The sequence below is a fragment of the Perna viridis genome, chromosome 7 (genome assembly GCF_037379345.1).
Source record: "Perna viridis isolate PV_CMFRI_1.1 ecotype Kerala chromosome 7, ASM3737934v1, whole genome shotgun sequence".
NCBI lineage: Eukaryota > Metazoa > Mollusca > Bivalvia > Mytilida > Mytilidae > Perna > Perna viridis.
The window spans coordinates 6,656,025-6,680,418 of record NC_142451.1 but is presented as its reverse complement, the minus strand read 5'-3'; the positions used below and the strand labels follow the sequence as shown (position 1 = coordinate 6,680,418).

The window sequence follows — 24,394 nt, the reverse complement described above, 5'->3', positions numbered from 1 at the left end:
ACCTATAACGACTTCTTACAGTAAGGGACAGTACATAATAAGCGTAGGAAATATTGTCGCCGACTTTTATGAACTGCGGCAATTCGGTACAGTTCATTATAGTCGATGATATATTGTTAACGCCTATAATGATCCATGACAGTCCTTCAAAGGAATATACAATACAGGTAAAGACTATCTTTTCCTGTCTTCGACTGTTTAAGTGATAGACAGTTCATAACAATCGGAGGGTAAGGACTGTTATATACTGCCATGAACTGTACCAAACAATAATAGTATTTTATAGTTCTTGAAGAGTAATTTGACAGGAATTCACAGTTCAAGACAGTGGGAAAATCACTATCCCTGGGACAGACAGTACTTATTAAAAACTGAAGTACAAGTCTGTTTGACACAAAACAAGGCGTAAACTTTTTATGAAGAGATTCGAAAACACCGTAATTGCTGTACTGCTAAGAAATGTAAGCACGACACCGCTCTGCACATATGATATGTCTGTCAAATACTTTCAGAAGGCAACATGTACGTATTTACACATGACCGCTGAGAATTTACAAGTACATCCAAGCACTTCATTTATTAAACGGAGTAACAAAGTAATTCGTCGGATACATGTAACTGTTCAGATAAAAATACGGAATGGCAAGTGTTCGCATTTTTAAACGTTATTGTGGGTACATACTGATAACGAAAGGGAACTTATAAAAATGCATTATATACATTAAATTCCAGTAACGTAATTTTATCTACACAAAGAAAGCATATACTTATAAAAACAAGTTTATATGCTTGAATTAAAAAAAAAAAAAAAACAGTAAAAATAAACCATGAATTCTCAGGTAAGGGACGGTAACTCTGTTCAAAGTTAGTCCACCTACCCACATATATGCATGTTCACAGCAGTCGTCATCTTATGTATTATACAATATTTCAGACTTTATTCATATTTAACAAAATTATCACTATTAGACATAAGATAGAGAATATAAACGATAAAAGTTCTACGACTTCTCATATCTACTCAGTGTGCTAAAATGTTATTAGGGTTTCCCGGATGGTAAGGTATTATCCTATTCAGTTTCAATAGTTTTTTTACTAAATGCTGGATTTCATTATAAAACAAGTTGCAAAAGAATACACAAACTGTTATATTATTTACTATACAGACTTCCATACGGTTTTTGTGCATTCTTTTTTTTCAAACTTTGCTTCTAAATTACAAACTGTATACATCAAATTGGAAAAAAATACCCTACATATTTATTGAGTTTCATTCTAAATTAAGGATAAATTTCCGCAACTATTCACGTCGGCAGAATAAGGCCTCATTGACCCTCATCCTTTTATCAAATATGCACCGTCTGGATTTGTTTTTCATATATGTATTTGATTATCCAGAACTTGCATCGATAAATCTCTCTCATTGCAACGATGTTCACTATTGACAGTGAGTAATTGCGCAAAGTAAACGTAAAAAAAGGTCGACTGTGACATTTAACCAAACTCTTGAAAATAATTTGTGGCGATGAAGTATCAACTTCCTAAATGCAGACTTAAAGATTCACTGCCGAATATGGCAAAACGAATAAAACTAGAGACGGATCCGAAATTTTAGAAAGGGAAAGTTTCAAGCTAGAGATTTTTTTTATAAAAAGGTTCCACGCTTTTATAAGATCATTTAGCCTTCATTTTACACAAAACCAACACAATTGTCCAAAAGTAGAAGGGAACCCCTTCTCTATGAAAACAGCTAATACGAGATAAACCCGTCGACAAGGTTTAAACACTTAGATTAGACAAAAAAAAAATGTATTCGAATAAACCAGTCTATATGATTAAACGCAAAATAAGTTAAGACAGTCCAAACATGTCTGGTTAAACGCAAAATACGTTTAGTCAGTCTTAAAATGTCAGAATAAAACGCAAAATGAATTTAGTCAATCCAAAAACGTCTGAAAAACGCCAAATAAGTTTATCAGTCCAAAAACATCTGATTAAACCTAAATTGAGTTTAATCGGTCAAAAATGTCTGATTAAACGCAAAATACGTCTTCGATATAGCGGAAACTGAGATTGAAGGATCTAGCCAAACGATATTCTTTCTTTCTGATCAGATCACCTATAAAGTCAGCCTCATAAGAGTGAAGAATAGGTCAGCAAGTAAAGGAGCACAATTTATTCCCATTGGAACGCCGAATAAAGGAATATAATAATGACAACCAACCAATAGTAGGGAAAAATGCATATCAGTTTTACAGTGTCGTATTCCTTTATTTAAGCCATGTTAAACATATATACTATTGGTTTCTTTACAACATAAGGTTTTTAATATTAATAGTTTTTTTTTACAATAACATAGTGGACATATTTGCATTTACAATGTAAGAATTGTCAGAAATGCCGAAGTATTAAATAAGGACAGTCATTTTCGTGGACAAATACATAAAGAAAATAACATACGACAAACAAGCAACTCATTTAATATTAAACAATAAAAGGAGTGTAAAATAAAATAAAACATAAATAAGTAGAAAACCACTCACTCAGATTTTCCGGAAGGGCAAAAACGAAATGTTCAGCTTTTTAGCAAGACGCCAGTTATGCAGTTCACGGACAGTCGTGTTCGATGAAAAACTTTTTATGAAACGTTTTAAATTTATACACATGCCTAAAACAGTGACTTATTCAATATGCGGGTGCTAAGCGGTTATTCATCAGCATCAATCAAAATAAAGAGATAACCGAAGTGCATTATATAGATGTCAATGAATACTCGAATGGTTCCGTTTAATTAAATCGGTAATTCACATGTGAAGTAAATCTGTAATTTTATTCCCGCACTTTCTCTCGCTATAACATCAACCGCTTTCCCTTGTTGCATTAACTTTCTTTGACTTCACACTTGATATTCAATTTCAATCAGCCGATCAGAACACTTAAAATATATTTGAAAATAATATATATATTTTTTTATATTTAAATAACTAAAATATACTAAATAAATTAATCAATCAGTTATCAATAATAAGCAAAAATAAATCTCTCGTGCCGGGAATGCCTGGAAATTAATTCGTGCACGGAATTAGTTTGTTGACAAATTTTGTTCTTTACTAGTACTCTTTTCAATTTAGTGTAAAATGATCAAAATGTTACGCACAAACTGTAGTAAATAGTCAAAAAGAATAATCAAAGAAGAAAAGTCAATAGAGCATCAAAGCAAACATCTGAAAGATGAAAACAACCGCAATGGCTTTGTGTAGACATTTCTGATGGAAATAATAGGTGTATCCAAAAAATAGCGCTAAACACCTTACTTTTATTCACTTAAACTATTTCCAGTATATTGCTTTTTAAACCGGTAGCCCAGAATTGCCAACGAGCAAAGTTGGTAAAATTAGTAGACAAAACGAAACAGAAGACATAGAGATTATATGATGAATTACATCGTCTATAATTCTTGTGTCAGAAGCATGATATTTCACAAAAAGACCTGAAAATCGGAAACAAAAACTTACTTTAGCAGCGTATCTAATAGTCTTGATCCAAAAGCCAGCCTCTCAGGCAACGATGGAACACTAAGAAGTTAGAAGAAAAGTGTCTACTAACTTAAGCACACCTTAATGATTGCCAGTTGCTGGGGAAGTTGGTATATTACAATATATATCTATTATTTTTAGAAACGATTAGCTTGTTTTGTTAAAAACATTCTATTAATTTCCTTTAAAAAAAAATCCGATTTTAAACATGTGATATAGATTGTTCTAGATAAAGTAGAATAGCTAAACACAATATCACAGTTAAGCAAATTAAAAAAAAACGGTAGTACATCCGTTCATTAAAACAGAAATGTAAGACATCACATGTACCACCATAATGCCATTAATGCAACTGCACAAATACACTGGTATAAACATTATGTGATAATTTTGTACTGAAGGTAAAGGATATTCTTGGGAGTTTGTTGTATAGACATCTGATGTACCAGTCCATATAAAATTCAGACACTGTCAATGGTGAAATGGTAAAGTGATTTATGATGTAGAAAAACCCACCGCACAAACGATGTTTTTTTTATTTACATGTGGTACAAGTGTATATTTTTACATAACAATAATCCTTTCAGTATCCATATCTAAAATATTGAGAAAATCATACATTTATCTCCCACTAAATTCGACCAAATTGAACCAAATCAAGAACGATGACTTTGCAAAGTGCTAATTTCATGCAAAATTTTTCAAAAGCGCAACAACCAAATGAAAAACTGGTCATATGATCAGTAACTGTATCTGAACAAGAATTAAAACTGAATGTGGTGCGTTTCTGACATGCATGAATCACCTTCAGTCTATTTTTAGAAAGGATGCTACTTAAATATGAAGGAGTGATAAAAAACCAAGGTTCTAGCGGGTATCAAAAGAATGTGATCAAGGGATAAAGACCAGACACGGAAAATTGACACACAACAAAGAACATAAAATTACCAAATAATACTTACAAAGCAACAAGAGTAAATGAGATACTCGGACAATACTTAAAACTGGGAGCATAAACCAGGATAAGCGTCCTATGTTTTTTATGAACACGTGCGGAGTTTCTCAAAAAATGAGAAGTCCGGAGTAGACGAAAGAGGAAAGGAAAAACTATGAGAAGGTGAACAAATCGAATATCATGCTGCAGATGGATATATCGTAACGATCCGCGATTACATGATGACGACCATAAAATTTTTGTGTGATGACATCAATCTTGTATCAACATAACCTTGTTTCTGAAGCCTTATTGTAAGAAGTATAACGCGACACAAAAAGTCTGCATAGTTACGACAAGCTCTGGCATAACGTATAAGTTGTGTTATGAAAACTTCATACGTAGGTGATGAAAGGTTATTACTACAGATGAAAGGAAAGTGGACAAACGGAATGAAAACTCATCGTGTTTGTCGTACAGTTTGGTCAATAGTTTTCCTTTACCACCAATCTCTAAGTATAGGTCAAGATATGTGCCTGTTTTCATAGTGTATAATATCCTTGATCCTCAGACAATGGTTACGACCTGAGTTAGATACTATTGCAGTGTGAACCTTTTAAACCAGACAAACTCTTCAACTAAGATGGAGGTAATGTAAGGCAAGCCCGGATATGTGTGAAAAAGCGATATTACGTGACGACAGATGAGTTTCTTTTTTGAAAATTGCAAATGGCAGCTTTCGTATTATTATGAAATTCACTGACCCAACAATATGATTTAACAATTTACAATTTTCATTACATAGATTAAATTGCTATGATTATTCATATTAGATTAGCGTAAGTAACTGACAATTTTGTTTATTTTTATAGCTTTCAGCAGAATTTTTATTTGTGACAAATTGATAATCCTTCTGGCAGAAAACGGGAGCAAAAAAAGTGAACGGGAACAAATCAGCTGTACTAACTTACACGGAACCGACCTGAGGCTGAATCAGCTGGAGTAACTTACACGGAACCGATCTGAGGCTGGATCATCTGGAGTAACTTACACGGAACCGACCTGAAGCTGAATCAGCTGGAGTTGCTTACACGGAACCGACCTGAGGCTGAATCAGCTGGAGTTACTTACTCGGAACCGGTCTGAGGTAAATTCATATAGAGTATCTTACAAGGAACCGGCATTAGGCAGATAAAGTGTGAACTAGTAAAAGACAGAATTGTAATTAAGGAAATAAAGGAATCGTTCCACACATTTAATACGAAAAGAGTTTTGTGCGGTCCAGTGATGGTAAGAAATCATGCTTTTAATTATCTGTCGTATTTCGTAGAAACCATATAGCACCCGCATATTGAATAAGCCACTGTTTTAGGCATGTGTATGAATTTAAAACGTTTCATGAAAAGTTTTTCGCATTTCTTTTCTTTTTTGCGTGCATGCATAAAGGTTTCAATTTTATATGAAGTCAACACCAATTTAAAGAATCACTCTACTAAATGTACAAGTGAATGTTTTGTTTTCAATATATATACAATATAACAAGAAAAACATAATGTTGCAAACATTGAGACATACCACCCTTCACTCGTACTCGTACAGAAATATAATAATAAACAACAACAAAAATCGCTTACAAGTATGTATAAAACTATGCAACAAATTTTAAATCTATTCATTCATTCATTTTATGGCCAAAATTCAGTATGACAAACGCAATGACCAACGAACGGGATAACTGACGGATGGATAGGTAATTCCGTTATACCACAAACTCGTTGAGTGTGGGTATAATTTGTTCGAAGTGAATAATTCATTCCCTCTCCGTATTTGATTTAATTCTACTCGTTTACGGAGTGATCGCAGAAAACATATGATAACAACTTATTTTTAAATTTTACTTTAAATTTTTAAAGTTTACATGAAAAGAAAGCACAAATTGACGAGTCATTAAGTATCATACATTGGGGATAATTTAAATTCTTCGCTTTTCTATTTCTGCTACCATCTTGATGTAGTCCTCTTTCGTATTATAAACGTTACAGTTGGGTCTGTGATAGGCTTTACCATTAATAAATGTCACAGATGCTACTATTCCATATTCCTCTATTATTTTTGCCGCCAATGCGTTTTGTTCATCCTAAAAAAAGAAATCAAATTCTGATAAGTTGGATGAAGACATGATGGAAACCAAAACATTTTCAAGGAAGTAAATACCATATAACAGCACTGAACTAAAACAAAATAAAAATACACAGACAAATGGTGGTTTACTGGATGAAGATGTACAAATGCTGCCATATTATAGATTATTTCAAATTATTACTTTTAAGATTGAAAGATGTATGAATTTACAAGTAACATTTCACATAATCTTTCAGCCATTTCATATGCGGATTTTAAAACTAACAGTTCTCGGGATAGTACACCAACTGAATATTAGGTTGCACAAAGAAAATGCGATTGAGTAGCAGTGCTTTGTATACAAAATTGAAATTTAGTAAAACTTAACAATAAAAGATGTAACTAGGTTTGAAATAGTGCTTTTGGGTGGTAGAGCATTCGTACATTATTATATGCCATACTTGTGAAGATAAAAATGTGCAAAATGCATATTTAAGCTATCCAGAAATATTTAAGTCCTTGGTTCAGTAAGTTCTCACCTCTGTACCAGTTGGCTGTTTTCAAAACAAGAGCTCCCATGCTCCCAGGAGCCTGATTCGCTCACCTGTTATTTGTTTGTCTTTCAATGAGCTGTCCGACAATTTTGAATCAACACAGACTTTGGTAGGATTATTTCATCAATTGAAAGTTTCATTCTATCAAAAACATTTTTTTTTGCATTTCAAGGGAAATACCTCTAACAAGGAGTCGTCCAACAAGTTTTATCCCTGCAAACATTCGTAGGCCTATCATAAGGATCATTTCGGCAATTGAAAGTGTTAATCTATCTATCAGAGTTTTCCAGATAATTGCTGAAAATTAAAAAAAAACAGAATTTTTTTCACTTTTCAATGACAATAACTCTTACAAGGAGTCGTACTTTTGTAGGCCTTATAATAAGGATCATTTCAGCAATCAAAAAAAAAAATTAGCCAAACCTAACAGTTTTGGAGATAATCTGCAAAATACTACTGTCTGACCCCTATGTTCTATTTTTAGTAACGGTGGCCATGTTTTTCAACGAATCAAAAATCCTCAGATTCATATAAGTAGGATACTCCAAGGAACATTTATACCAAGTTTAATTCAATTTGGTCAAGTAGTGTCAGAGGAGATTTTTTAAGGAAATAACATTCAAATTAGCAAAATAAAATAGGTGAAAAAGGGCAATAACTCCAACATGGCTTATCAGAGTAAAACGATCATTTGACCACTGATAGATCTCATCATGTTAAAGACTTTTACACTGCCAGGATTTCCCTTAACGTAACGGTTTTTGAGATATATGAGAAAAACTACTGTCTGACCCCCTATTTTCCATTTTAGTCATGGCAGCCATGTGTTTTTGACGAATCACAAAACCCCATATCAGTTCTATGCAGGATATACCAAGAAACTTTCATACAAAGTTTGGTTCCAGTTGGTCAAATAGTGTCTGAGGAGAAGATTTTTGAAAGAAATAACATTAAAAATAGGGAAAAAACGTCGAAAATGGGAATAACTCCAACATGGCTTGTCAGATTAAAACGAAAAGCACTGATAGATTCCATCATGCTGAATACTTTTCCCCATGTCAGAATTTGGTTTAACCTAACGGTTTTGGAGATATATGCAAAAAACTACTGTCTGACCCCTATGTTCTATTTTTATCAACAACGGCCATGTTTGTCAACAGATCAAAAAGCCCCACATTAGTTCTATGCAGGATACCCCAAGAAACATTCATACCAAGTTTGGTTCTAGGTGGTCGAGTAGTGTTAGAGAAGAAGAGTTTTGAAAAATTGTTAACGACGACGGATGACGACTGCGACGGACGCCTAATGATGGCAATAGCTCACATAGCCTTTGCCCAGGTGAGCTAAAAATGCTAAATTTCGCACGAACTTTAAGAATCATGAACAAATGAGCAGAAAAAGGAACACATATTTTCTTATATGCCGCTCATTTTGCGGAAAGGCTCTAAACGGCTCCGAGTTTTAAAGTCATTTATGGTTTAAAAGGGTATAGAGTCTTACCTGCGCTGAACCATAGCGACAAACCTTACATTGAAATTGATGTGATATCTACACATACCCGACTTAAGGCTTTAGTTTCATCACCGATTAAGTCCATCTTAGGAAGTTGCACCATTTTCATAAAGGGAGCTTCCATTGATTTCGGAATTGGCAACATTTCCGTTCCCCAAGTTGATGTCATAAGGTCAGTCGCTTCTTTCAATATACATTCAATGTATGATCTCATTTTTTCCTTCATTGAAAAAACATATATTACTTATACAGATTTCCCATATAATCTTAAACATTCATTCTTAGTTAAACGCAAGATAAGGTACAGACCTTTACTATTTATACAAACAAATAATACCAACTGAAGTCTTAATGAAATAATTTTAAATGTCATATACCATCCAAAACACTATGTACAGTTTCAATGAGAGAGATAGTGAGTTGAAAAAATGTACCTATTAAAACGATTGGTTCTATCTAGTGCCTTGAAGCTATATAAATGGTCAGTAATCATGCAATTTTGTGGTGCGTAAATTTTGCCATGTTTTCAGACTTAATACAAATTATATCAGAATGATTTAAGACTAAATAGTTCTTAAGCGCATGATTTAAAAGTTTAGGCACACTAAGCACAGATTTGTCAAATTCTTTTGTCCTTCACTAACGTACAGCTATATCACAATTATCTAAGCCTAAACCAGACAGATATTTCACAAAAATACGTACATATCCTCCTAACTCTTTGTAGAACTTGACGGCTTCTGGTACAACACAGAATGGAGTCTCATCACGTGTAGCTTGATTATAAAAGTCCTTCTGAAAGGAAGCTTTGTAACCATGACCAGTAATTGCAGGTTCTACCCAAATTTGATGTCTTCTTTTCACATACAATATAGCACATCCTCGTGGACAAAACAACCATTTATGGAGATTTCCTTTGACACAAACAATTAAAATAATACAAAGTTAAACTAAATGAGTACATTGATTACAACACAATAGACAGAAATCTTTTGAGATTTTCATAACACTACAAAATAAGTTTTCTGAAACATTGGTAATTTGTACATTGTTCCTTTGATCTTGTTGACAGATACTTATCTCTCGTATGTGAAATATCCACCTCCATCAGATTTTTAAATGAAAATGTCACACACCGATAGTATAAAGTCGCATTACTCAATCTGTTTGTCTTAAAAATGATTTAAAATGCAATTGTCAGATTACCTATAAACAGTGTAATAATCACTTTCGGATTTGATGCACACGTGCTCACGCGCTCGTCAAGATATTCATGATATTGTCAGCATCAAAATCGACAGTAACTAATATTTTACATATCTTTCTGGATAATGAAAGGTTGCTATGCCGCTGAACGTTTCATTTTTAACACAATACATATATTCTGTAATTGAATTCCACATAAAGATAAGATATAATCTGAAAACAGCAATGTGGTGATGCTAAAGTGACGGAATCCACTATGATTGATGTCTTGATATGTCAGTTAACTTGTTGGTAAAAAATGTACAATGATTTATTGCGGCGTTCAACTTGTGTTTAACTCTAAACTCAAAAGTATAATCTTAACACTTTTTCATTGCGGTTTCTCTCATTTTCATTACTTAGTTCAAATTATTTTTGGCGATTTTGCAGAATAAAATACTTAACAATTAAAACAATTACAAACGACAATCTTTAAGACAGATTAAGTTTCAATTCTATGGGGTGTATTGGGGATACAGATGGGGATTAAGAATAGATGTACGGTTATTTCATCTGAATAAGGGAAATGTTAAACAATATCCAGTTCAATTCCAAACAATACTTTAAATGTTTCAAGGTCTAAAATATATATATTTTCAGTTGGCTAACATCAATTAGAAGTTCAGCGGAATTTTTTAAGAGGAATCTAGCTAGGGGGAAGGAAAATGGATTGTAAGTTGTATAGATGTGTAGTTAATTACTATTATATTTTTTGTTTAGAGGGATTATTAAAATTAAAATGATCTCAACATGTTAAAACAATCAAAACCATGAATGTATGCCGTAGTAATTTGAAAATTACCGCTATAAAAGTCTGGGTCAAGCTCTTTCATATTTAGTGGTATCTGACCAGGTGCATGTGCCCCATCTATTAATGATAATACACCATATTCTTTACATAATGGTACCAATTTTTCAATAGGCCACTTTATTGCAGACGAACTAGATATATGATCTGAAATAAAATAACATTTTGTTTTGTATCAAAGAAAAAAATGCTAACAAAATATGATTACATTACAAACTTAACAAAGTTTAATAAAAAGCTGTTTAAAATATGCATAGTTAGCTTGAATATTCTATCAATAATAATAACGTATGCTATTTCGATTTCTAAACGTGGCAATATGTTTAATTTGGTAAACAATTTTAACTTTGATCATGCTGTAAAAAAGATGCATATGTTACAATTTGCCAATGCAGTTACAACACAATCGAAGCAATCATTTATTATACCAATTGACTTGACGTAATTTCATTACCAAAAACTGCTACTTTTACTTTGTTCTTTGTAAAATATTGTCTATACATCTCTACCACGTCGTCTTCAGTTTTGATAGGAAATTTTATTGTAAGGAATTCGGCTCGCACACCTAGAAAATCAACAACGAAACGAACATAAACAAACAAACAAACAAACAAATAATTTAGTCTTATTCAAAAGCGAACGATAACTTGATGATCAACGTAGTCGTCTGTCGAGAGATAATATAAGCAAAATATAATAGCAAATAACAGCAAATATAATCTTACTTTCGAACAATTGATCATATTTCTACAGTATCAAAAGGCATTATATTAAAGTTTCCCAGGGAAGAAAATATTAATATGAAAACCAATTTCAGGCGATTCAAGAGCTAGTATCTTTCATTATTGTTTATATGCAAAAGTTTTGAGTATCCTCTATTCTTTTACTTCACGTAAAAACTATCGCCTAACTAACTGACAATGGTATATATCACACATATTAAAGAGTATTATAAAGTTATAACAAACTAAAGCAAAAAAACAGTAAGCAAAGCTGAATGAGGAATGCCCTAGCTCCTCCTCTCAGAAACCATCTGATCAATATACAGTAAATCGTTAAATATGATGACGCATTATTGTAGTATTGTAGCTACACTCTTACCAGAAATTGATAATCTGTAATTCGATGGGTCGCGCTAACAGGGAAAGCCATGTATATTCACTCTGGCTATGTACTTGATTATTTGAAATGTTCCAATATCTTTTACGCTTATTACCAAGCAAATGCTTTATAATATATGTCTTAACCTGGTATAAGTGACGATTTTGTACACGTATTCTTTACAGCATCGTATGTATTATCAGTATACAGGATAATATCATCTGTATTGAAAGCTATTGACTTCATTACCGAGTTAACTCCTGAAAAGAAAATATAGACTTTAGTATTGAGGTTACGCAACTGAAAAATTATGGACTTTAGTATTGAGGTAAAATACCTAAAAACACATGGACCTTCGTTTTGAAGTAAATCACCTGAAAAATATGGACTTTAGTATTGAGGTAACACACCTGAAGAAATATGGATTTAAGTATTGAAGTTACACCTGAAAAATATGGACCTTAGTATCGAGGTAACCCACCTGAAACAATACTGACTTTAGTATTGAGGCAACACACCTGAAACAATAAGGACCTTAGTTTTGATGTAACACACCTAAAAATATGGACGTTAGTTTTGAGGTAACCCATCTAAAAATACGGACTTTAGTATTGGGGTTACACACCTGAAAAGATAAGGACCTTAGTTTTGAGGTTACACATCTGAAAATTTTACAAAATAGAAAAATGGACTTCATCACTGAGTCCCCCCTTAAGAATAGTTTTGACATTCCATTACAGAGTCACCACCACCCCCCCCCCCGAAGAATAGTTTTGGTCCATTGCGAAACAATTGACGAATAGTGTTGGTCTTCATTATCGAGTCAACTCCTGTAGAATAGTTTTGAGACACATTACAAAGTCATCCCCTACAAATAGTTTTGGTCCCCATTACCTATTCACCCCCTTAAGAATAGTTTTGACATTCATTACACCACCTGAAGAATAGTTTTGAACTTCCTTTTCCCATTATCTCATTGTCACCCCCCCCCCACCCACCACCCCCCCCCCAGAGGACTTCATAACCAAGTTTACTTTTAAGAAAAGTAAATGAATTCTGCACGTACAAATTATTAACTGAAAATATTTGATAACTGCAAATAGTATATTGAGCACACATCGTATTTATAAACTCATGAAAAGTTTGCTCTTAAACTATTACATTGAAATTTTAAACTAGCACTACACCTGTTGTTGTATTCACCACGAACACAACATCGTCGGGATCTGAATTAATGAACTCTGCAATGCAGTATCTGGCTTCGTCAATCTTTATTTTCTTTGTCTTACGGAACCAGAGGTCAGGATTTCTGTCCATCTCATCAATAAGTCTGTAAGATGCAGCAATTTCATATAGTAACGCACTTATGCTTAGCGAGACAACAACTGGTCATATACACTTACAAAAAACATTATGACGATGAGAGAGAAGCAAAATCTTCATCAAACAATTATAGTTCTTGTCTGACAGTTGTGGCACTTGTACATTTAAACGGGGCAAAATGGTAAATCACATTTTAAATGTTTCAATAGAGTAACATTATTTTGTTCGAAAACATCTGCGTTATAAGACAAACTTCAATTATACAAGTGACCGCATGAAAATGAAGAAGGTAACAGCTTTAAATTATAGTAAATATAACAATTTAAAAAACATATTTTCACACATAAAATGGGACATGAATCCAACATAGTTAAGACCAAGGTATCCATGAACTATCTTTACAGTAATAGGGGTCATTGGGCCATATAATTTATTCTATTTTTTATCTATTTTTTTTTTTTCAGGAATATTTACATTAGGTTGTAAGTATTTTGAAAGAGTGAAAATAAATATGTTAAATAGCCGATATTGTGTCATAAAATGACATACCGTTTCTGTGCGTCTTTAACGCAGCGCGGAACGGCGCCATATGCTCCGTGATTAATGAAAACTATATCTTCTGCCAATGCAAACTCCTTTCTTATTTCTTTTCCAAACTCCATCACTCTTGAATAAAACAACATTTCAGTACAACAAAAAGAAGGCCAAAATAATTCACAAGCACATTAAATTTGAAGGTCAAATATTGTATCTACAAAAAGGTAGGATATTTGAGTCTTACATATATCACACTATCTCACTATTTCTCTGACCTCCTCGCTGCTGCATCTGAGGTTTTTTTTAAAGTTAAAACCATCATTTCAACTTACACATAACTCGTATTTTGTAATATATTTTAATAAACCGGTTAACTAACAACAGAAAAAATAACAACGACTAATTAATAAACTTTATTTTAGAAAAAAACCTGTAGAAAAAGAAATTGAATATTAGGTTCAAAATTATCCATTGATGTGTTAGGGATGGGTACTCACATGTACGTTATTTGCCATTTTTTTTAACTAAAATAACATTTCATAGTTCGTTATAAAGGAAATCATTTCATTTCAATAACTTGTTATTTTACCTAAATCACGTAATTTGTGTGTCATACACTCTTACTGATGCGAAACGTGTACGTTTTGATCACAACTCATCAGGCAAATTTATTGTCTCTAACTATATTATAAGGGACATCAGGATTTTTGTCAGAATTCCTGAGACCTAAGGACATTTCTTGTCATTTATTGTAAAGTTGTTTGGCTATCAGGAGATTCTGAATCCAACTCTTGCTTACTATTGGCTGTCAGGAGATTTCAGAATATATAAATACAGAGAATCTCAGAGTAATGGCGGATAACTCGCAGAGTACTTCTCAGAAGCTGCTAACCCAATACACTTGCCAAAATATTCAGAAGTTATATAGACAGTGTTCGAAGTTAAATATACCAAAAAAACTGTGCACCTTGAAAGGTTAATACCAGTTGTATAGATACATGTATTATAATTTAAGTTATAATAAGAAATATGTGTAAGGCGTTATAATTCCAGGCAGGTATCCCCCACCACACTGAGAATCCAAATGATATGCATTGTTTAATGTACTTGTTATTAATGACTACGTATGTTACCACATATGGTGCTATGGAAACTTGTGGACCAGAATAAAGTTGTTTTCCTTGTTATTGAGTATTTTGCTTATCATAATGACCCTGACAAATGAGAGAGTAAATAAAAGAAGTGTCAACCGAGCGGGACCGCTACTGTCGGCTGGCGAGCCACGCTCGTGTTACAATATTTAATGACTGTGTTGTGATATGTTTGTATTTATGTTGTCCTTCAATATTTGTGTTAAGCGGGCGTATTACAATAAACGTTTTCGGAATTGTAGTACATATATTAATAAAATTGTCGTCTAAATTCTCAGAACCCCAGTAAAATTTTTACACGTACTTTTTTAAATGAAACTTATTTTTTGGTTGAAAATGAAAGGTCAATCTAATTTTTGAGGAGGTTTCGAGGCAATCTACGCACGGGAGGTAACATGCCCCACGGTTCGCGAAAGGTGAATTTAAATTAGTATATTTTTCTGTTATATTCTGTTTCCCTATTGATAAATGTGTCTGGACAACTATTTAAAGAACCGTAAAGATGATTTCTACGAAACTTTGCACACATAACCTATACAATCTGGACATAAACTTTTCAAAACTCAAAAAAAAACGTTTAAAGTAATGTTTAAACGGCAGCCAAATAGTGAGTAAAAAGTTAAAATATAAAAAGTTGCAATATCTCGGAAACGTAGTAAGCCAATAACATGAACAAAAGCAACGTGCGCACGAGACGTGACTTGCCTAACGTTTAGCGAATCGTAAACTTTAATTAAGGTCCCTTTTGTTTTATGAAAGAATAATTGAGGGAACAAAGATTCTAGCGGAAATCAAAAGAATATAATCCAAGGACAAAGACATAGCATGGAAAACAGACACACATAACAAAGAACAAAAAAATAACAAAGATGGTGTCTACAAAGTCACAAAATTAGATGAACAACAAGGACGTCACAAAAAAAACTATGAGCATGGGCCAAATGCACCGATAGGGTGAGCGTCCTCTGCTTTTCTAAAAGAACCCACCGAGTTACATCTCATTGGCCAATGTAGTGCATAGAACATTTCGAATGAATAGTAATTCCGAATGAGAAAAACAGACGCAGAAAACAAAAGCAGGAGGACCAAAGAGTAATCAAGGGAACCAATGTTATAGCGGTAATCAAAAGAATATAATCCAGGGACAAAAAACAGACATGGAAAACAGACATACACAACAAAGAACATAAAGTAACTAAAATCATACATACAAAGTAACAAAAGTAAATGAACAACTCGGAATCTAAAAACTGGGAGCATGGACCAGGTGCACCGGTAAGGTAAGCGTCCTCTGCTTTTCTAGAAACACTCGCCGAGTTGCTCATAAAAAGTCAAGTCCGGGGTAGACAAACGAGGGAAAGAAAATTATGGCCCGCCCGTTGAATAAATCAGTTTTCATGGTGCTGATGGATACACCATAACGATCCACGATTTCATGATAACGACCATAAAACTTCTGTAGTGATGACTTCAATCTTGTAGCAACATAACCCTGTTCCAGAAGTCTATTTGTTAGAGTTCTAGCACGATACAAAAAGTCTGCGTAGTTTCGGCAAGCTCTGGCATAACGTATGAGTTGTGATATGAACACTCCACACGCAGGAGCCGAAGGGATGTTGCCTCAGATGAAAGGAAAGTTGACAATTCTGAATGAAAAGTCATCACGTTTGTCGTAAAGTTTGGTCAATAGTTTTCCTTTACTATCGATTTCTAAGTGTAGGTCAAGATATGAGGCTGACTTCACAGTGTCTGTAGTATCCTTTATCGCAAGTTCTTTTGGGTAGATGTATCAAATCCCCGAAATTAGGATCGTTTAAAGATAATACGTCATCTATATAGCGGAAACTGAGATTGAAGGATCTAGCCAAACGCTATTCTTTCTTTCTGATCAGATCAGCTATAAAGTCAGCCTCATAAGAGTGAAGGAATAGGTCAGCAAGTAAAGGAGCAAAATTGGTTCTCATTGGAATGCCGACCGTTTGTTGAAAAACACGTCCACCACACTGGACAAATATGTTGTCAATTAAAAATTCCAGCATTTTGTAAACATCTTCCTCTGTATATTTGGAAGATGATTTGGAATTATTTCTTACAAAGTATGAGGAATCTCTACCAAGAACTATATATTTGTATCTAGGTGTACCATCTTTTTTGGAAAAAACAGCGATGTATAATGTTTTTAAGCCGGGATTTTAACTGAGTATGGGGAATAGAAGTATACAGTGTTGAAAAATCATAGGTTTTAATGGTATTATATTCAGATAATAGTCTTGAACTGATTATCTCCAAAAGATCTTTCGAATTTTTCAGGATCCACATTGACTTAATACCACTACGGGAGTAACAAGTGTTGTGGTAGGACTGTAGACCCTCTTTGACAGTTGTGAGTTTGTTTTGTTTGTTTGTTGGGGTTTAACGTCCGAGCAGCAATATTTCAGCTATATTAAGACGATGAACATGAAATTGATGATAAAATGAACATGAAATTATGATGAAATGAAAAAAGGGATGGGACACAAGGACAACGGGGTCGACAAACCTTGATTGCCACTGGAAATAGGGAGAGATGGGTAGGGTCGAGCAATTTAGCCTCCTGTGGCGGAGCCCTATGGGTCCTACTCCGGGAGAGTAACACAGTAGTGTTCTTGAACGTGCGAGGAACGTGGCATATTTCCCAACACGGTGAACCACTATGGTTTGCCGTCAGGTTTTCCGTATTATAGCCTGACAACCCCAGCATGTAACACACCAGGGGTACCCCATTCCACCACCTGGGCATACATCCCAGTTGCTCTGTGGGCAGAGCGCCCTAGCCCCCGGCTAGGGTTCTGAGCACTATTTAGTCGCCTTTTACAAGCTTAGCGCTGCTGCAGTCATATTCTTTTAATACCCGGACCTGCACGGGGCGACAGTTGTGAGTATAGAAGTTAGAAGTTTTGAAAGAGGTTTGGTGGTACATTTTGCAATCCAGCCATGAAACGTTGTTTGTATGCACCAACACTCGAAGAACAAAGAATAAAAAAAGCACCAAGAAACAAGAAAAAGGAAAAAAGGAAAAACAACAGAAGAACGACAAAAACATACAGCTCGAACCTCATCATAAATCATATATGAAATGAGATGATTCAGAACGGCGAGACATTCCTTCTGTCTTTGATTGTTTAAAGTATGTGAAATACATGTAATAGTTACTGGTACACTAATTCCGCATAATCAGTTATTACATTATTAGGCTGTCTATGTACAAATTAGGCAAATCCTATGATACAGGTAGCACAAAGTGACCTTCATCCCACTGAATATTTTGTTCTAATGTAATGTATATACCATATGTATGTCAAATAGTATAAAATTATCTCCTTTTTTCAACTATGATGCTTTCTATACATTTTATTTCTTTTTAACCTTTGCAGTTCATCAAACACCAACTTTAAGTCCAGACTTCAGGCACTTTTTCGGTCCTTCATTCCAGAAAGGCTCTATTCTCCACCCCAAATCAATCAAAGTCTTCCTGTACTCGTATGACACCGTGTTATTGTCTGGTTATTAGGAAAATGTTTCTGGTCCCCTTTTTGACCCCTAATTTCCAAAATGTACAAATCTTAACCACCAAAGAAACACCCATTTTGACCATTGTGGTATATAATATTGGGTGACATAGACATCTCTTTGCTGTTGCTAGAGTTATATAGTTAAATTATATACTTGTTTTGTCCCCTTGTAAGCCCCTTAAAAAAATTACGGTTAAAACCATAACTCCCAAAATCAATACCAACCTTCCGTTTGTATTTTGAAACCTTTTTATGAAATCATATAGAGATTAATCAACCAACATTCAAGTTTTTGCACGAAGACCAATCGTCTACGAACAATGGCGATGACGACGACATAAACGGCAGTGTCATACCAATATACGACCGGAATTGTTATTGCGATTGTACATAAACTACATCTATTTTCAACTCAGATGCTACTGTTCCTGTTTCAATGCATATTAACTTGAGTAAATCTATCACATATATTTCTTAATGTATGGAAATATCTTTTTTTAATTTAGCTGTGTTAAAGTGGGTTTACATGGTTGCAGAAGAGACTGAAGGAGCTTTCAACAGGAGAGAATCAAATGTTCAACTAGAAATAAATGTAATCCATTTACCAACCTTTCAAATAGGCTTCTGGAACAGGGTCATGTTGCTACAAGATTGAAGTCATCACTACAGAAGTTTTATGGTCGTCATCATGAACTCGTGGATCGTTATGATGTATCCATCAGCACCATGAAAACTGATTTATTTAACGGGTCATGGTTTGCCTTTCCTCGTTTGTCTACCACGGACTTGACTTTTTATGAGCAACTCCGCCGGTGGTACTAGAAAAACAGAGGACCTTACCCTACCGGTGCACCTGGTCCATGCTCCCAGTTTTTAGTGGAGTCCGAGTTGCTCATTTACTTTTGTTACTTTGAATGTATGATTTTAGTTACTTTATAATTTTTGTTGTGTGTGTCTGTTTTCCATGTCTGTTCTTTGTCCCTGGATTACATTCTTTTGATTACCGCTATTACCTTGGTTCCCTTGATTACTCTTTCATCTTTGTATAGCATGTAAGCATCTTACCTTGTGGAAATAGTTCAAAATATTGACTCTATTACATTACAGTTTACAAACGTGTATCGTATGGTTAAATGTGTATTTACAAAAATTGTGTATACCCATAAAATGGCATGATAACAATGTTTACAAATTGTACGTTTATAAATCTATATCAAGTTTATAAATACATAGTTATAGTCATAGATGTTATCGTTATAAAGTTTAAGTAAGTTCAAATAAGTTATCGGTTTGATGTTTTATGTAAATATTACAGTTTGCTATTAAATGTATATGTATCAAACATTGATCTCTGATGCCTATTAAATACAAGGGTTGATGTACCCGGTCCATTACCATTTTATTGATATACTATTAGAAGAATTTTAAATTAAGTATATAAGGTTTGAGTAAGTGTGAAATTCGTTTTACCAGTGAAGAAAAAAGTTAATATATATGTCATACAAACAGATCTGTCTTCACCAAGACATGTTTCGGTTTATATATTTTATATATTTAACAAACAAAGGAAGTTGAATCAGTGATATTAGGTAATGAGGCAAAGCGACCAAGTTAATAAATTATTGATTAATCAATCAGGTTTATCAATCATTCATTAATCAATCAGTTTTATCAATCATTCATTAATCAATCAAGTTTATAGATCATTGAATAATCAATCACTTAGAATATTATCTGGAACCAAAGAAGTGAGTTAATCTAATTAATTATCCAGCATCCAATCAAAATCCCTCATCATTTATATTTGAAAAAAAAGTTTAGAACATCTGAACAAAAATACACTGCTTGCCATTTATTGTAATATACTGTCTATTACAACAGTGGACGTGAAATCAGAAAATCAAAAGACCAAACTACGGAAACTGCAACTGCAACCAATGAATAAATAAATAAGTACACACAAAGAGGCAAATGAGTAACCCAAAATTTATCAACAAGAACGGATGCACAAGGTAGGAGAGCATCTTTATGTTTAGAAACACCAGCCAAATCGTTTATTTCATCCGAATGCAAGGAGGAACTACAAGAAGTCCAATCTCACTTCTTTATGATGGAGATTGACACATCATATCGGTCGACATGACAATGATCGCGCCAATGAAGTTACTGCTTTTAACTCAAGGAAAAAAGCATGACATCACCATAACACATTATGAATCCTTCATGTTAGAGCTACTATCGTTAAATAATCACATGGAGACCTTTTGTGTAAAATATATCATAACCTAGTTTTCTCTGATCGCGGTATTACGTTAAATATAACTTCCACGTTTTGATTAATCGATGACACTAAGTAAGAATTAGATAAAAACCAAAAATACAAAGTTATTTTTTCCCGGTACCCACTTTGCTTTTTTTTCTATCCGTCAACCAGTTTACTCTGTCACGTACAATTTGTTAACTCCTCACTTGCAAAAGTCCATGGGAGGATAGTCTTACGCCAGTGCTGATGGGGAAATTATTATTAAACATCATAATAAAAATTAAAGGTTCAATTTTAAATGCCATCGGGAATTCTCTCTAGGGAATAGGGATGGAAACAATAGGGAATATAGAATGGGGATGATAAAGTGTTAATGAGAAATTTATACAGTTCAATTGGTGAACGTACAGAATTGTCCTATTCTAATAAATTGGACTATTTACAATATATTTTTGGGGTAGAAATAGTTTTCATCTGAGAAACACAAGTGATGAAATTTATGGGATGAAACAATGTGGATTATTCTTTTAAAGGAATTCCACGTGTGTAAAGACTCAAGCCATTCACATCTTTAGTACAATCAACATATTTTTGTTCATTCACTATCTTTCTTCGAAATTTTCATATTGATGTTTACATTCATTTTTTTCATCACGTGGTCACGATCGAAAGTTTTACTAAATTTATTGAATTTGTCTATTATTATTAACTTTCATTCTTAGTCAAAATCTAGTAATAGAATTGTTCATTGAATAATTTTAATTGGTAAAGTCATTTTATTTTTACTAATTTTAATTGGTAAAGTCATTTTATTTTTACTAATTTTAATTGGTAAAGTCATTTTATTTTTACTATTTTTAAGGAACTACATTTATAATCAGCGTTATAATCCGTGTACTTAGCGTCGATGAGGATACGCATAAGTAGTTAGCTAACATGTATGCAGAAAGAATCTAAACGCAAGTTCAATTTATACTTGTACTGGCGCTGGTTGGTGTTAAGAAAGCTAGGATACATTTGTTCCTATTGGAGTATTTGGAGGTGATGGCCGGGTAAGAATATTTCTGCCTGCATCCAAGGGTATATAAGGCGGGAATATGAAACAGTTTTTTCATATATCGCTTAATTCAATACATATGTTTATTTGCAATCTAAAATCACTGAAGTCGACAGATATTACAATAAATTTAAGAATCTTTGAACTCAACGGTGATAATGTTCGGATATGGATTTTAAGGATTTTAATCTGACTAAAAAGGAGTAAATAAGCCATGAAAGCTTATAACTATGTTCCTGAACACGTTTTATAGTCGCTTTAACTGTTTATAGATACCTCTACAATACGAACGTGGCGACTACTTTTTTTCAAATTCTACATCGAGATCCAGAAATCAACCAGTCATAGAATCAGAAAAAAATGCAAGTTAAATTTACCGCCTGATATTCTTTGATAAAATCAGAAGGCCGTTGTTTTTGTTGATTTATAGAGTTGTACGTATGTGTGTGAATATAAATGAATTACATGTAATACATTATCGATTCACTATAGCCTATCATTGTCAATATTAAAGGAGTACCACACTCACCCGTCTATGACAATATGACTGTTATTTTGCTTTATCTAGAAATAAAGATAAAGCTGTAATAATCTTTACAGCTGATTACTCAGAATATACTGCACACAGAAAAAGATGTTCTAGAAACATAGAAACATGATGGCCTATTGAATCAAGATAAAAACGTTTTTACCCATAAGTACGTTGTCATGGTTAACGCATTATGTTCTTCCAAGAGGTTCTAATAGTTTCCATGCACAATAAAACATAATTCCACTTACATTACTTATAAACTTATACATACATTGTTCATTCAGTTATTGATATTTATTTGCTTCTTGATGTAAATAAGAAACATCAAACAAGACCATTTAGGAACGTATGTGTTTTAATCTTTAATAACTAATGTCGTTACTTCTTAGTATGACTGAAAGGTATTTGAGTTCAACTTTGAAATCGCATTTGTATTTTCAAATGAATTTTATCACTAGTTATTGCTAATCTGTGTTAAAAGCGTATCTAAAATATTTTAAAAGTAATTTTCAATGCAATCATGAGGACATTGACTTTGTTTGTTAAAGAAATAATAATACTTGTGAAAAGAAATAATATTTTCAGGAATGTTTTTAGAAGTGGTAAATCAAGTCAAGTCTAGCAAATAATCAAACGTATTGCTAGAGTGTGAATGAACGCAACGACTGTTCCAAACTTATCAAATTCCGTTGACGAAAAAGTATTGCTAGCGTTTTAGACAAGAATGGTCATATTTTTGTTTTACACGACTACTGATTATCAGTTTATACATTAAAATATATCAATGGGTATTCTAAACCGTTAATGAAGATCATTAGACGTACGTCAACTTTTGGCATGGTCTGTTGTATACATTATTACATCACCTGTTTCTGCTTCTGTTTGGCGTCGGCTTATATTTGTGCTAAGCGTTGAGTATAGTTGGTAACAATAATGTCGTAAGTGTGAAATTGATCGTAAATTATGATGTCACAATGCTATTTTAGGTTCTTACGTCACTTCTTACGATCAACCTTATACTTACGACTTTTTTTGAAAACGACGCTGGACTGCAACCAATATTGGAATTTTCTAATACGCACTTATCTTATGTGTTTATAATAATGATCGAAATATTGACCGATACACAGGTATTTAGAATCACAATGGGAACTTATTGAATTTCTTTCATAGTCATTTGTGTCTCTACTGTTACGAATCACAATTCATATCTAAACTCTTTTAAAATTCCTTTAAATATGACCTTTGTATGAATTTTATTTTACTTTTATATTTCTCACAAAGGAGACAAGAAAATTCCTATTTTTAGCTGAGCAAGATTTTCTTATCTTACCAACGGGTGGAGACAGTACACTTGTTCTTTACTGTAAAAGAAAGGAATGAAGATCTTATCAATATCGAATATGTGTTTGAAAATTCTTTTAACATAATAATTTTAGTAAGAAAACCGGTGATTGATTATTTCTTGCAGTTTGATTTTACTGTTTTGAATTGCCTTAAATCTTGCACCGGGTCGTGACGTATTACTGGCCAGATAAGTCACGATTAGCTGTTAAATTCAGGTCATTTCAATTCAAACATTTAGTCGAAAAACGAACTCAAAATGAGAAGGAAAATCAAACACATGCTTTTCTCATTAAAGATTGGAAAGAGTAATAAATACAACCAGGATTCTAGCAGAAATCAAAAGAATGTAATCCAGCTGACGAGAAGTGGGGGACTTACAGTTACATGTGGTACAAAATACTGATCATCTGTAACTATCAAGACAATCATTGAAGGAATTTGTAAGTTCTTCTACAAGTTATTGCTGACTACGCCTGGTGCATACACTTTTCATTTTTGAGTTTGCTAAGAAATGGTTGTCATTACAATTGCCAATAATGATTATATGATCACAATTTATAACAGGGTCCTCGAAACTTCTCCAAATGTCATCAGGACTGACAGGAGGAATGTAAAAAGTCTCATACATAATTTGTTTTAGTATGAATAATGACCTCGATCCAAACGTCTTCAACATCTGCCGGCTCAAATTCCAATCTAATATCATGAATATTTTCTCTGACATATACAATGACCCAACTCCCATTTTTATCAATGCTCCTATCCCTATTGAAAGGCATGTGATAATTTATGAGAAATAACTCCTGATTAGCAACAGAAGTA

General features: G+C 33.4%; 2 protein-coding genes across 4 annotated transcripts in view; both read right to left on the bottom strand.

The window, feature by feature from the left end:
* Positions 1–5,822, bottom strand: part of LOC148611111 (uncharacterized) — a 36,280-nt gene extending 30,458 nt beyond the window's left edge. The window contains exon 1 of the mRNA XM_088591261.1: positions 3,516–5,822. The gene's annotated coding sequence lies outside the window, so the exon portion shown is untranslated. The remainder of the gene's footprint in view (positions 1–3,515) is intronic.
* A 482-nt stretch (positions 5,823–6,304) lies between these two features.
* Positions 6,305–19,553, bottom strand: LOC148611110 (uncharacterized). 3 transcript variants are annotated; one of them, XR_015924053.1, is made up of 10 exons: positions 19,439–19,553; positions 13,684–13,800; positions 12,999–13,141; positions 11,958–12,071; positions 11,165–11,275; positions 10,705–10,857; positions 9,363–9,571; positions 8,704–8,877; positions 7,326–7,442; positions 6,471–6,607 (listed from the first exon to the last, which is right to left on the bottom strand). XR_015924053.1 is itself a non-coding variant. In XM_088591262.1 (9 exons), exons 2-9 carry the CDS (start codon positions 13,794–13,796, stop codon positions 6,443–6,445), a joined length of 1,182 nt encoding a protein of 393 aa, XP_088447388.1. In that variant the 5' UTR covers positions 13,797–13,800; positions 19,439–19,553; the 3' UTR covers positions 6,305–6,442. The 3 variants fall into 3 exon arrangements, 2 of the variants coding, with proteins under 2 accessions (XP_088447388.1, XP_088447389.1); XM_088591262.1 differs by lacking the exon at positions 7,326–7,442 and having other exon boundaries at positions 6,305–6,607; XM_088591263.1 differs by lacking the exons at positions 7,326–7,442; positions 19,439–19,553 and adding an exon at positions 18,983–19,001 and having other exon boundaries at positions 6,305–6,607.
* Between the last annotated feature and the right edge of the window lie 4,841 nt (positions 19,554–24,394).

Coding starts and splice junctions, on each gene's coding strand:
- LOC148611110 (XM_088591262.1), bottom strand. CDS start 13,796: ATGGAGTTTGGAAAAGAAATAAGAAAGGAGTTTGCATTGGCAGAAGAT. Junction 11,276..11,957: donor AAAATCGTCACTTATACCAG/GTTAAGACATAT, acceptor TTGATTTTCTAG/GTGTGCGAGCCGAATTCCTT. Junction 10,858..11,164: donor AGTAAAAGTAGCAGTTTTTG/GTAATGAAATTA, acceptor ATTTTATTTCAG/ATCATATATCTAGTTCGTCT.